Source organism: Canariomyces notabilis, assembly GCF_033297395.1.
Source record: "Canariomyces notabilis strain CBS 508.74 unplaced genomic scaffold N656scaffold_25, whole genome shotgun sequence".
NCBI lineage: Eukaryota > Fungi > Ascomycota > Sordariomycetes > Sordariales > Chaetomiaceae > Canariomyces > Canariomyces notabilis.
The window spans coordinates 195,804-209,689 of record NW_027041847.1 but is presented as its reverse complement, the minus strand read 5'-3'; the positions used below and the strand labels follow the sequence as shown (position 1 = coordinate 209,689).

At 54.0% G+C, this 13,886-nt stretch overlaps 2 protein-coding genes across 2 annotated transcripts; one reads left to right on the top strand and one right to left on the bottom strand.

Moving 5' to 3' along the window:
- Positions 1-1,335: 1,335 nt before the first annotated feature.
- Positions 1,336-2,492, top strand: N656DRAFT_338574 (uncharacterized protein). Its single transcript, XM_064809295.1, has 3 exons — positions 1,336-1,579; positions 1,629-1,811; positions 1,884-2,492. The coding sequence occupies exons 1-3, from the start codon at positions 1,496-1,498 to the stop codon at positions 2,274-2,276; spliced, it is 660 nt and encodes a 219-aa protein (XP_064667001.1). The 5' UTR covers positions 1,336-1,495; the 3' UTR covers positions 2,277-2,492.
- A 1,766-nt stretch (positions 2,493-4,258) lies between these two features.
- On the bottom strand, positions 4,259-7,419 carry N656DRAFT_716188 (transcription factor Cmr1; the record flags this gene model as incomplete). Its single annotated transcript, XM_064812107.1, has 5 exons — positions 4,259-5,369; positions 5,439-5,554; positions 5,621-7,148; positions 7,220-7,274; positions 7,350-7,419. 5 exons carry the CDS (start codon positions 7,417-7,419, stop codon positions 4,259-4,261), a joined length of 2,880 nt encoding a protein of 959 aa, XP_064667000.1.
- Between the last annotated feature and the right edge of the window lie 6,467 nt (positions 7,420-13,886).

The window sequence follows — 13,886 nt, the reverse complement described above, 5'->3', positions numbered from 1 at the left end:
GACGTCAAACGTCGCCGTACCGTCACGTGCCTTGCGAACACGAGGCGGATATCAGTCATGAGTTCAGGTAGGCAGCCGGATCTTGTGGTAGGTGTATACGTCTGGGGTTGGAGTCGAATACCGTGATTGGCCATTCAGCGGCTTGTTCTTCCCTTTTGCGTCGAATTGGATGAGAAGTCATGGTAAACAATGGTTACAGATGATGCTTTTTCCATAACGCTAGTGTAAGTCTTCCCAGAAACAAGGTTTGGAAACCACTTGAACAAAGCTAAATAGCAACGCTAAATATGTGCACAGGACACCCCTGGTTTGTTCGCTAGCGTGATACATGGAGTGGATCTGAGTCCCATACAAATTGGGTGGGCAAAGGAGTCTCAATTAGTATTTGTCAATGTATCCCCCCCAGGCCCGAATCACTGCCTGTAGTCGGCGAGGCATCGAATGTAATACGTGAATCCATTGATTTGAAGCCCTGGAAGAGGCCTAGCGATAGCTGTTTTGAAGCCCTGTCGATTGGAGTGATCTTGCAACGTTGAAAATATATAAGGAATAGTCAGGTCCGGGAGGTTGAAGAAAGAGGAAAAGTTGCAGCCAGGTCGATGCCAGGGTAGAAAAATCGTGGGTTATGTAAGCCCAAAAATGGGTCAGTGAGCCAGATGCGCGCGTTTGGTTGGTCGGATTCCTTGGGTTCCTGGGCTGCGGTTGGCCAGAAAAAGCGGGGCAAGTCTCGCGCTAACAAACAAGTATTAACCTGTACAGTAGGTACGAAGTAGGCAGGCTTGGTGTTGTGGATTTGCAGGGGTTTGGATGGCACCTTCCCGCTATAATCTAGCCAATCAGGGGCTAGTTCTAGAACCTTTCAGGAGTTTAGGGCTGACTCCCGATCTCTCTTCAACGACCAACAATCCTCTGGTGCTGATCACCAGCTGAATCTTCCTTCCCAAAACTTCCATCAGATCATTATCCCGCCATCGCGATTTCACGAACTGACTGTAGGAATACAGTCATGTATGCGCACCGCATATCCAGCACCAAGGCTGCGGCACGTTGTATCCAGATATGACAGCAGCTATCCGGGTTACATTCTGCGATGCCGTGCAGACTGAAGGACATGCATCCTTGCCGAGGGGTGACAGCCATACAAATCTGTCCATCCGTCCGCACCGTGTTCGCGATGCCTCACCGCGGGGCTGTTCGGGCCCAGCTCCCGAGTTGACTTCTCGTACAACTCTGTGTTAGCGAATGTCGGTCTATTGTCTTGTCAATCTTGCGTCGATATTGACATGCCACCAACAGCTAAGCCTTCCTCAAGCTTGGTTTGACGCACCATGGTTGAATTTTAGCCGGGGTGCGAATCCTTCCGAGGCAAATCGATCGCGACCGCTTCCAGTACGCTTGCAGCAGCAGTTCCCGGGCTTTTGGACGAGTCTCGTCTCTGCTGTGCTCCCCGCGCCGCCCGCCCACACCACCACCACCTGATTGCCCACCTGCCGCCATGCGCCGGGGCCGCCCTCTCTGCCGTTCTCGACGTACCCGACGTCCCGATCTGCATGCGGTCGAGAACACCATTCTTGAGCTAGTAAGAGCTGTTGTCCTCACACCAGCGACTTGAGTCATTGAGGATACAGCGACGGCTGCGGCGAGAGCAAACTCTCCGCTGCCCCAATTCAGACGCACAAGAATGCCAGTGCTGTATCACCACCTCGAGAGGTCACTCGTTCTCAAACACCATTGCTCTAGCATTTTGTCCAGTCGGGTGGTGTACTACTTTGGGCCAAGCCGTGAGACCAGTGGCTTCTGCTTGCCTCCTGGTATGCATATCTGCATCCGGCAACCTGCTCGTTGCTTTCACATTCCACATGACGTCTAACCTCAGGACTTAGTTCCGTTGTGCCTCCAGAAGAGACATGGATACGGAACCAAAGGAGTTGCAACACAACCAAGGGCATTCCCGCCGCTGTCAGTTTTCTAGTTGCCGCATCTGCAGTCGAGGGCGGACCATTGACGGGCAAGTGGACCCCACCCTCCTGGACTCCCATCGAGCAATCAACGCGAGTCATTATTGCGCAGTTATCAACCCCAGGTTTGATGGTTCCGAGACGCAAATCTCGAATGGGCGGTCACCTTGGCCTGCAGGCACCACCTGGGTAAAAGCGCTCCCGATAAAAGGACGGCACAGCACGGGTTCTGAAGCACCTCATTGGGGTCGGCCGGGATTCTGGGTCGAGCGCGTATCGACCGGCAGGCAGGCTCCCCCGTTTAATATCTCTGGCTAATATGCGTTTGGACGGGATTGGACAGCCGTCTGCACGGGAAGCACCCCGACCGGGTTTTGGGAGGCTGAAATAGCACCACAAGCGTATCATCCCGCTCACATCACACAGGACAGGCACCAGGGCCAAAGCGTTGGAAATCTTCCGATCAGCATTTCCCGCTCCCTGGGTCATGAGAGGGTCCCTGCCCCTTTGGATGTGACTGATTGGGTCCTTCTCACGAACATGCAAAAGCTTGGCACTGCAGCTCTTAGACGACACCACTGCGGCCGTACACCATCTTCCCGGTCTAACAACAACCGTGGGTTATAGCATGGTCATACAAGCGGGTCGACCATCAGGTTTGATGCCAGGCATGCTGGGAACATATTGCTGAGCTTATTCTGAGCGCAAGGGACTTTGTGCCAGCCTTTTCCTTCCATTCCGCACCTGCTACTAAGCAGGCGAGGCAGGTAACCGGCACTGCACTAGCTCACGTACGTGCTCGTATCTGGAAATTATGATGGGTAGAGCAAATGAAGGATCCCGCTCATCCCGCGTTGCACCCCGAGATCGATGGGACAATCCGCCCCCAAGAACCACCCATACACTCCAGTGAATCATTCGGTCGCCTAGGAGATGGTCACCGAGACATGAACTACGTAGGCCAACAACCGTCAATCTGACCCTTGCCTGTTGTGTATGTACATACTTTGAGAGTAGTAGACGGCACTCCCCAAGCCACTCACCCTCCCTGGCTAGGCGAGTTCCCTACCGCTCCAACACTCTGTACAGTGCAGTGCTCTATACTGCACTGCACTACTCTGCTTGGGTGGTCTCACCCTCATCACCATCATTCATGAATACCAAGACCAGCCAAACACCAAGAATCTGTCATCCGCCCCTAGGTGCCGGTTCCTTCAGTCAGGAGGAGCTGGACTGGGACTGGGATTCGCTGAAAAAAATCCCGAGCCAGACAACCGGCATTGCCTGCCCAACCACCAACATACAATCATCCAAACACACATACATCATCCGTCAATGTCATCTTCCAAGATGAGCTTAGCGTTAGTTCCCAGCCTAAAATAAAAGCCTTCCAGATTGGTTAATTGACATGCTTTAGCACTAGGAATCGAGTATTGTAGCACTCATGAAGAGAAATGATGTTTGTTTACATTGCGAGGTCGGGCCGTAACCATAGATAATATAAGAAGACAACGCAAGGTCGGGAGGGGGATAAACCAGGCTTGAAGGGAGGATAAACTTGGTGCTTTGAACAACAACTAACTAGTGTTAAATGAAGGATTTACATCTCTAGGTACTCGGTAGATACGAGAATGGTATGGTATTAAGATTGCTGTGAGGACCAATCCGTAACGGCCTTCCTACATGTATCACATCACAGCACCTCTCGCTTTCTCTCTCCCATGCAGTATCATCTTCAAATCACACTTCTATTTCACCAACCTCATCACTTCAAGCACGATGCTAGTAGAAAGTCCGGTAGCTCCCAATAAGTCTCAGCAGATGATGCCAGATGGCATCCCCCCAGGAGACGATAAGTATATTTACGTTCATTTAACCCACAACAACGCCAGTACCGACGATAGAGAAATCGTGTGTGAAGAAGCTGAGATGAGGGTGATTTTCAAAACACAAAGTAGCCGCCACTGAACCTTGAAGCAAGGGAGAACGTCCAGTCCATTCTCCCTACGCTCCGTCCGAAGTCTTGTCCCTGAATTCATGTCTAGAAGAAACCCATGGATTAATAAAAAAGAAGATACTCACCCCAACCCATCCCAGCCGTAGTAGTAGTAGTAGTAGTAGTCTACCATCATTCCATAGACATAGACATAACCCCCAGTACAACGCCCCCAGTACAACGCCCGCCCACCCCTTGCCGCCAATCCCAAACTGGGCCCCAGTTCACATTCAGTCCATTTAAGTACCTTATCCAAGTAAACGCCCCCTTGAGTCCATTTCTAGAGCCCACCGCCCTGCTTAGGTTATGAAGCACCACCACACGACGTCGGGTCGCCTATGGAATCCACATTCCAGTTCTTCCCCAGCTCTATAAGCTTCCGCTTGATGCCGTCCCCAAGACGGGAGCTGAACCCCGCCTCAATGTTTTGCACCGCGTACGACAATATGTCTGCAGGCGCGTCGAGCGTCATGGTGGAACCGTCGCGCCGCGTCAGCTTGGCGACGCCCTCGCCGTTCCAGGCAAAGGCGACCAGGGCCGGGTCCTCGGGCACGGCCTGGTCGATGACGACCTGCCTGGGGCTCACGGCGCCGGTGTTGTCGCGCTTGTCGGTCTGGAAGTTGGGGTCGAGCTTTGATATGCTGTCGGTCCAGAGGATCAGCGTCGCGCGGTACATGGCGGCTGACCACCATGCCGGGCGGCGGTCGTTGGGCATCTGCCGCAGGAGGCGGAAGATCTGGCCGCAGTGGAAAATGGCCTCCTCACGCTGAAAGATGCAGCGTTTGTAGCGGAGGGACAGCTCCCAGTAAGAGCCGTCAAAGCCCTCGCGACGGGCCAGGCGCTCTATTTCCAGAAAGTTGGTGACGGCATTGAGGGAGATTAGATGGTAGAGAACCAGATTGCATCGGGTGACGGGGCACCCCGGGTGCGCTTTGCTGTAGGCCAGCGTCAGCTCGTACCATTTTTGCAACAGCGCCTGCACCTCTTCCAGCCTGACCTGTGTCGAGGCTTTGGTGAAAGTGCATGCGCTGGTCCGCCGTGTGCCCACAATATCGGAGAAGCACGAGAGCATTTGACGGAGATGGCACAGGAGCGACTGAAGCGGGTGGAGAATCAACCTCAATTGTTGTGGGGAGACGCTGCCCTGTCGCCGAGAGAGGTTATCCTGCAGAAAGTCTTGGAAGAGATCATATAGAGATGGCGTTATTGACGGGCCGCTGAGAAGCTGAGGGTTGACATTGGCGGTGCAGCCATACACCGACTGCATGGCTGTGAGCCACTGCTCCGAGTTTGCTGATAGCCAGAGTACCTCGGGACCGGGTAGTGGGCACTGAAGTTCAGTGACGGCAAATAACGGCGCCGTGTCGTGGAAGAGGCTGAGCTCCTGATCCAACATGACGTAGTTGTACACCAACCTACACGGTCACGAGTGAGCAATCTGAGCGAGGAAAGATGTTTGACATATGCCCCAGGACACGACCTACCTATTCCGTGTCTCCCGATTGACCCAGGTTCGCCACTGGAGCTCCGTGTTGGCCGAGTCGGTGAAGGACGGGATTATCAGCGGTTGCGGGTCCAACATGCCAGCATGCTTGAGCATCTAGGGATGCAGGGTTAGCAGGCGTCGCAGGGTATGTCCATAGTCCCAAAGATCACTGTCACTTACCGACATGTACATGCCGCGTTGACCCATGGCGATGTCCATAAGCCACTTGTCTCCGCTCCAAGCGCCGAGCACAATGAAGAGCATGGCGGCGCGAAGCGCAGTGGGGTCCGCGGACAATTCCACATCTTTCTCGACAATGTCGAAGAGGGAGATGCGACATGTTTCCGTCAGCCCAGCCGAGAGGTAGCGGGCTTCAGCCATGGGCATCGCAGCGGCGCCCTGGGCAATCATGAGAAGCACAAGCAGTGTAGATGCCTGGTTGTTCTGCAGCATCTCGTTGGGATCCACGCATCCCGTGACCAAGGGGTAGTACACGGATAAGCTGCGGACATAGCTGCGTAGGAAATACTCGAGGATTTGAGAAGGAGGCAAAACTATAAAGTTGAAATCGCCCGGGCTGGATATCGCCGACTTGGGGTAGCCGTTGAAGCCCCCGCGGTGGATCTCGAGAGCTTTATGCAGGAAGCTCTGGGTGATGGCGAGCATCTTATCACGTGTCCGCGAGGTTAGAGGAACAACGGATGCCAAGTCGGACGCGTCCCAATCCGCTTGCTCCAAGTATTTCTCCAAAGAGCGCCAGGTACCCTCTTGTTTCGATTTTTGCTCTAGGCACTCGAGATGGACGATCGCCGTCCGAGGGCAAGTCGCCGTGTCCACGGGCGGATTGCAGCGCGCCAAATTCCAGGCTCTTTCGGCTGCAATGACAACCTGGAACTCGGGAATCGAGCTTTCTGTCGGGGCCACCATGGCGAGTTCCAGCGGTTTGAGCACATTATCGAAGTCGCTCGTCGACATGATACTCGTTCCGCGCGTGTGCATAGAACCCCGCGATGATGATGTCGTCATGGGTTCCGACAGCGAGGACATGTCGCTGAGCTCCGGGAACGTTGGCATTGAGATATCGGCTCGGGCAAGCGGTATGGCATTCGGATACAAATCCAACTCTACCTGGTACTCGGGCGGCCACGCAATGTAATCCTGGTATGGCGCCTCGGGACCCTGTAAGTCGTTGCTCATCTGTTGCATAAACTCGTCCAAGTTGCCATCGACCCGTGTATGAGGCGATGGGAATTCGCGCGGGCTTATGTGCGAATGGGGCGAGCCCTTTTGCGGAGATCCGACCGGAAGGCCATCTGGAAGACGATCGCCAGCGATGGCGACCTCGATGGCCGAGGGAGACTTGACATTTTCCCCTTTCACTCCGTTTTGTTCCTCTAGATAGGAGGGGTGAATCCCGGGCAACGTCACTTGCTGCGTCGGTTGGGTCATTGTGGTCGGATACGCAGCCCTCGCTTGCGCGACTCGGGAAGCCATCTTGGAAGATCGCCTCGCGAACCGGGCGGCGCAGGGCAGATTTTTCTCAGCACACCTCGAGCATGGCACCCTCTTGTCACAGCCCGTCTTCGCATTGGCACAGTTTTGGCACGCGATCGGCGACCGCCCGGCAACAGTCGGCACTCCGCCTGGGATCGGATCCGCCGGATCCCTGGCCTCATGGTATGTCGAGTGATGTCTCTGCAACAGATCCCTATGAAGTACGGCAGTTAGCTACAGCGAACATGGCTGTGCAGCCTCGACAAGGACTAAGCGTTTGCTTACCTTCGAGCGAAAGAGAGCTGGCAAGATCCACAGCGGTGCGGTTTGACATTAGTGTCTTTCAGGGCCACCTATGTTAGCGACAACTCGTGGGGCAGGGAGGAGACTGTGAACTGTGGAGGGAGCTTCTCACGGCTTGGTATATGTCGCTCCAAGTGCTCCTTGCGGGTGAAACTCTTCCCGCAATACGCGCAGAAGACCATCGCCGGTGCTGTTCTCGTTGGTATGCCGGGCGCTCTGGTTCCGGCACCAGTTGTCCCGCATTTCACGGGGGGTGTTGGCGTGGCGGTGGCCAGGTTGACGCGACGAAGCAGCCCAACCGGGCAGCTATCCGTGGTATTGTTTACACGGTGGGTGGGCGGGCTTCCGAGGCGGACAGTGACCGTAGGCGGAGCCGTGGTGCTTCAGTGAGGCTCTTTGACGACGGCGATATCCTCGTAGGCTCTGCAGTGAAGCCGGGGGATATCAAACGTACACAATTACAAGGGAGAGAGTGGATACGCAGGAGCGGCAAAGGCCCAACGAACGAGGAGGGTGCCGAAGCCGACCGACGGGATAGGAACAGTAGAAGAAGTCCAGATTCTTCCGGTATATGGGTTAGGAAGGCGAGCGAGCTGCTTTGGACAGCGGGACCTTTTCAATATCGGGAATATTGACCAGACATAGTTTACCCTCCCGGGGGAGGGGATCGGTGCTGCGGCAAGCTGAGCTCGTCAGTCAGAGCCCAATTCACAAAGGTCTGGCGGGGACAGGGGTCTGGCGCGGTGCATCTGCAGAGAGAGGTGTGCTCTGTGTTGGTGAAGGTGGGTACGAAGGTATCGATCGGGGTACGTAGAGTGCAAGACACCGAGAAAGGCGAAGTCAAGCCAACCAGATTGTCGACAGTGTTCAGCCTCTATCTAAAAAAGGCTACCCCTGCCCCAGGTTGTACCTTGATACCCTCCCGTACGAGGCAATGCCGTCATGCGCCCGAGTATCCAGGGCTGTACAACGCCGAAGGCGTGCCAGCTCAAGTCAAAGAAAGTGACAGTTCGATAAAACAGGAGTTGGGAAAAAACTACTTACCAAGCAGAGCCTCTGGCCGAGTGATGAGGGATGTATGTATGTTTGTAAGTGTATATGTATGCTAAGGAGCGACAGTCAGATGCCAGCCACGGGAAGGGTTCCCCTGACCTATGGTCAAGCTGGTATGTATGTACTTGTACCGTGGCCGAGCTTCTTTGGGGCTGGTCAGATCCCAAAAAGGGAGTAATGAGCTGCGGTGAACAAGAAACTCCCAACGCAAATCCTGACGGAATTTGATGAACGTGTAATGGTCAGCCAACAGCACTGGCAGGAAAGGTAAGAGCAGAGAGGAAGGGCAAGAAAATTGTGAGAAGAATCACTAGCACAGCAGAAGCGGCTCGACAGCTGCCAGCATGGCGGTATGTACATACAGACGCTCTGCAGGCGATCTCATGGGCGCGCATGCACCAGCAGTTTCCAGTCCCGGAACGCGGTTGTCAAAGCATCGAGACTCGAGAGTCCCGCTCGTAAAATGACTTGGACGGCGGCCCATACACATTGATTGCGGAGAGGGCGGCTTCTCAAGGGCATCAACGACCGATACCGATCTACATCGTCAGGCATACGGCAATCTGCCAATCACGGTTCAGCTAGACGGCGTGTGAGGGAGTAAACAGGACAAGGGTCTAGGCCGCCTCTTGACTCTTCAGATATGTTGAGGGAGAGAGAGCCGGTAACGAATGCAACCCTACTGAAGGTTGGGCGGGGCAGGGGCCCTTACACTACCTCTCTGTGCCCGCACCGCGGGACCGGAAACATCGTCTCGGGTCTGTACGCTGTGTGTGTGCCTGTTAGTGTATGTAGGAGTACCTTATGCACATAACTGGGCTGTATGTAGACTGCACTATCAGCGGGTAGTTTAGGTAACTCACAACTATCGCCTGAGGGGGTGTGACGACAAGCGCGGTCCCACCGTGACACGGGTCGACCAGAAGAAATGACTCCATAGTCCAGAGTATTGTGTACTGAAGAGTACCGAAGACACTCTGGCACAACACACCCGGCCAACGATCACCACGACCGCCGAAACAACAACAAGGTCGACATTCGGTCGGTCAGCCGGTCGGCCGTCATCGTGGCCGGCAGAGAGGCAGAGGAGGGGTCCAGAGAGGCCATGGTGACTTCCCATGTCTCGGTTTCGTCGAGCAGAGTCGCCCGCAGTCGATGCCACGGTGGCTAGCCCCAGGCACAATTCGGCACCGGTGCGAGCTTGCCGACGAGCCACAGCAGCGAAAAATCAGGAACGCGCGGGAGCTTGTCTGGGCCGCCACAAAACGAGAACAAGGGGCTGATAGGGCGCCAATTTGTCCAGGCTGTAATGTTGTGTAAACCCGTGGCCGGCACCAGGGAGCGGAGTCGAATGAGGTGCGACTAAGCGTATGCAAGGTTCGGTGATGAATCAAAAATGGAAAGGTTGGCGATCAACCCAGATCATCGGCTTTCCAATACGGTCACGCCCCTGTTTTGCCTGCACCCTCCCCCCCTGTGCCTGCTTGGCTGCATTCGCTGCTGTCCCTGGGAAGTCACTAACGTAGGTTAGAGCAAGGGATCAGATCCTGGTGACGACAGGGGCAGGGGCAAGCGCGGTCCACTACACTTAGTTACGCTAACAAGTCAGCACAACCCTTGCCGGCATTCACCTTCATTTCTCATTTCTTAAATTCCTCGTCTTGTCTGTTGCAAATGCTTTTTCCCCTCCTACACCACATTAGTGTAATTGCTTTTCCCATTCTTGTTGAGTTCGCTTGGAAATTGATGAGTTCGTTTGCAAATACAGCGCTTTGTTTACCATGTAAAACTCGGAAAGGCCTTCGCACAGCCACGGCCGCCTTCGCCATGTTGGAGTGCTGAGTCTTGACCTCCAGACACGGGGGATAAGTAGCCTTATTTGCCGTGACACAGTTGCAAGTGCAACAATGGCCTCGTGAGCACGCGGGATGCGACGCCAGAGCGGCCCGCAATCTGCCACTACACTACACATCCGGTCGTCTCTGCTCCAACCTGCTAGAGTCGTTACGGAGTACTTACCCGCTTCAAGCAGTGTTCCTAAGCGCATTTTGAGTTCTTTGCAAGTGCCCTCAGCAGATCTACCGCGCGAACCCGCGGTCAGAAAAGCTCGGCTATCGGCCACTCTGGTAGACGAACCGATCTTTGAGCAACTCTACCCTTTACACAAGCTGCAGTGAGCGAAGCCGCCCTCAAGCCGCGCCCGCGGTTCCTGCGTCTGGCCAGCCAGGGAACTTTCATTTGAGGCAATGTAGCCAGCCGGGTGCAAACCATATCTGGGAAAGCATGGTCTGTAAAGGGTAACTTTCAGGTTTAAAGTTCCTCTTGACAGGCGGGAAGCTCCCAGGGATCCTATATTGGTCCGCTTCCGGGTCAAAAGTCCGGGCATGAAGATGCCTCAAGAATGAAGGGGATATAACTGTGACTGTGAGCGAGAACAACTTGATGGCTTCAGGGCCACTACCCTGGTATATACCAACGGAGACTCGATGTCATCAACCTTGAGATACTGTTCCTTGACAGCCTCCTTCCACTATGTACATACCCCTTGCCTTGGTAAATGACCTAAGATACCAGTTAGTGGCCTAAGGTGGCTTATACATGCATTTGCGCCAATGAGACGGCGACTTCGGGTCAAGCTTCATGTGGCTGCCACAGCCGACTTGGACGTCTTTGACTCCGCGCCATCGGGCTGGAAGCCTCCGCAACCTGGAATCATGGATGACATGCGAGCAAATGTCCCGTAATCAACAAAACTCTCTTGCTTCACTTGTTTACTGCTCGCTGACCAAGACGCAATGTCCGTCCCGCGGCCCGCTTATAAATTGTTCGTCTCCGCAAACACGGGAATGCGGCAATATCGGTGCCAGACGTGTTATACGGCGCAAGTTCAGAGCTTCAATAATCGAGTATATGAATCCGGCTAAAAATAAGCGCATCACTCAACTCATAACTGGTACGGCTACATTGATTCAATGGCATCGTCTTGATAGGCTGATTATGATAACCTTATGTGAGAATCTCGATGAGTCGATGCGCCTAATCGCCGTCTTGAATCTTTGTTCAACTTAAACCAGAGGGCCTCGTGCAGCCCGCCTGGCGTGACCCAGATACCTAATACCTCCCCGTAAGGATATGTAGAGATGCCAAGCCTCCTTCACTGACAGCCTCGAGTCAGGACCAATGAAGATTTCGGGTGGGATGGGTGTGGGACTTTCCGTCTAAGGCACCGCACCCCGGGGCCGAACCCCATCATGATACGTACGGCGAACCGCCGAAACCTAGGCCGGCGGCTGTTCCGCCTGGTCATGACAGCCCATCGCCGAACTGAGGCACTGCCTCCTCCTTTGATGCTGACAGCAGTGTCAAAGACTGCAGTGGTCTCCAACTCCACGAGTGAGAAATGCGTATCTTGACCCCCTCTCGGCCGTCGTCGTCCGTGGAATACAATTTGCGATTTTGAGTGGCTGCTTGCCGATCTTCTAGTGTAAGGTAAGCTGATATCCCCCACATTATCTTTGTCTCAGATGCCGGGCTTGATGTGGGTTCATAATGTTACACGTGTTGCGGAGATAGTTCACTTGTTGTCAAGATGTCAAACTGACGCCACTTATTGGGGTCGTCAAGCCAACGTGGGTTATCACGAGAAAAACTTGCAGAAGGAAAAGCAATTTGAATGATGCTAGTCTCACTCGTCCTAAGCTACACCTTGATCGTCTGGTGTGAATTTGCTCGAACGGCAGGCGGGACATGGAAGCGCCAAGAATGGTAAGCTCACCGTATTTCAATGTTGAAATCAATGTGATAAGCATCGCCCCGGAGCGTCTTCGCAGTTGAGAAAGGTATATGTACGGAGTATAAGATAGCCAAATAAACTTCAATGAGATGACTTCCAAGGACAGCGGCCGTATATAGACTAATTCATCAAATCTGTTGTTTATGTACCTACCTTAGGTATATACTCCGTATGTACTCTTGGTTGTAGGTTGAAGTTTTTGTGAGAGTGAGGTTCATGAAGTTCTCCGTAAAATCCGCTTGGCAAGCCTGGGTGTTGCCGGGGTCGAGCCGGGGTCTTAGCCCCCGGCTTTGTATGGGTCCGCCAAGAATGGTCCTACGCCACGTGATTGCCGATCATCTATCGCAATTTCCCTCTGCTACAGTATGTTCAAAACATTCTCAGGCAACAGAAGGCACATTCAAGTCCTGACAACTCAATTCTCCCTTGTGCATTTTCGGACTCCTCGACCTGGTTTCATTCGGACTATAAGCTTACCTCTCCGCGATCACTGATAGAAAACATGGACATTGCATGCTCGATCAACCTTCAAATGACTAACTATTACGTCGGTGACTCTGGGGACAAGGCCGTTGCCTAGACCTTCGGGACCGATGTCTGGTTCTTGGCGCGAAGGCTTGCGCGCGGTTTGCCCTGGAAAAAGACAACTGGCACTGGCTATTGAAACGCCATGCTGAGGACACGAGAAACGCCAACCACGTCGACTAGCGGTGACTGCGAAACGCCAGTGCACAGTTCCCTGATAGTTAGTCGCAGATCGCCTTGGTCACCGCCGCTCCCAATCCCGAAGGCTGGAGGGCTATTTCATTCCTGCTCACCTCCGTGTCCCTCGGGACAAGGGCAAGACTGCATGGCGACGTGCCTTGTTCCCAGGAAACGTGAACATTAAAATACCTAGTACTTACACATGTCTTCCGCACAGTACAATTCAACAGCCTTCAAATGTCAATCGTGGCTCAGCAAGCCTGGGGATTGTTGCAGCTGGCGGCGATTGGGCATAACTAACCCAGCCTTATCACCAGCCCCGAGCATCTGCATAACTATTCTTCGAGGCAAAGATTAGCCCCAAGTTGGGGGTATTGCGATGCGAAATGCGCTGTCAGAACAGGATCAATATTTTACTGGCAGAATTGGAATCTCGGCCCCCTCAATTGGGCAACTGATTCAATCGTTGAGGACCGCAAGACAGATCCGTCCAAGCATGGGCCGATCTAACTTCCTGAGCTCTTGCGCGGGATCTCAAGTTCTAAACTGGCGATACGACTGCCATCCGCTTCGGCGATGGTGAGCTGCCATGATGCTGCGGTTCATAAGCTTATTGGACAGAGGGGTGTCACAGACCTGCATCACAAGCCGCAAGTGGTTTATCTCGGGCATAACCACGGCCAAACGAACTTCTTCAACCAGCGCCAAGTGGTCGATGACCGAGACCTGCGTCCTCCAACTCAGCGTGCTGGCAAATCTCACAAGAACGAGCCCGCAGTTGCGAGCAGGCTCTTATAGTGTTGAGTCCGAGTGCTTCTGCTCGCCATATCGTCGGCTGCGTGGGGTAAATTAGGGGCGGCCGGACGTCCATGATCTCGGTGTGTCGGCGGATCCCCAAAGGACCGCGCAGCATGCCGATCCTGGAGCTCTAGAGCTTCGCCGAGTAAGTGATAAGTTGCCGACCTGGCGTTTCGGCACAAGACAAGTCCGTGGCTGTCACGGCCAACCCCATGTGTCCGGGCCGATCTGCTAGTGGCTTGGTGACCGAACGCAACACCGCTTCCCGAGAGTTCAAGCGACCTTGTTGCGTTGCCCGGT

Excerpts from the sequence above, each read along its gene's own strand:
- N656DRAFT_338574 (XM_064809295.1), top strand. The coding sequence starts at position 1,496 with ATGCGCCGGGGCCGCCCTCTCTGCCGTTCTCGACGTACCCGACGTCCC. Across the intron at positions 1,580-1,628 it reads AGAACACCATTCTTGAGCTA|CGACGGCTGCGGCGAGAGCA; the intron begins GTAAGAGCTGTT and ends TTGAGGATACAG. Across the intron at positions 1,812-1,883 it reads TGGCTTCTGCTTGCCTCCTG|TTCCGTTGTGCCTCCAGAAG; the intron begins GTATGCATATCT and ends CTCAGGACTTAG.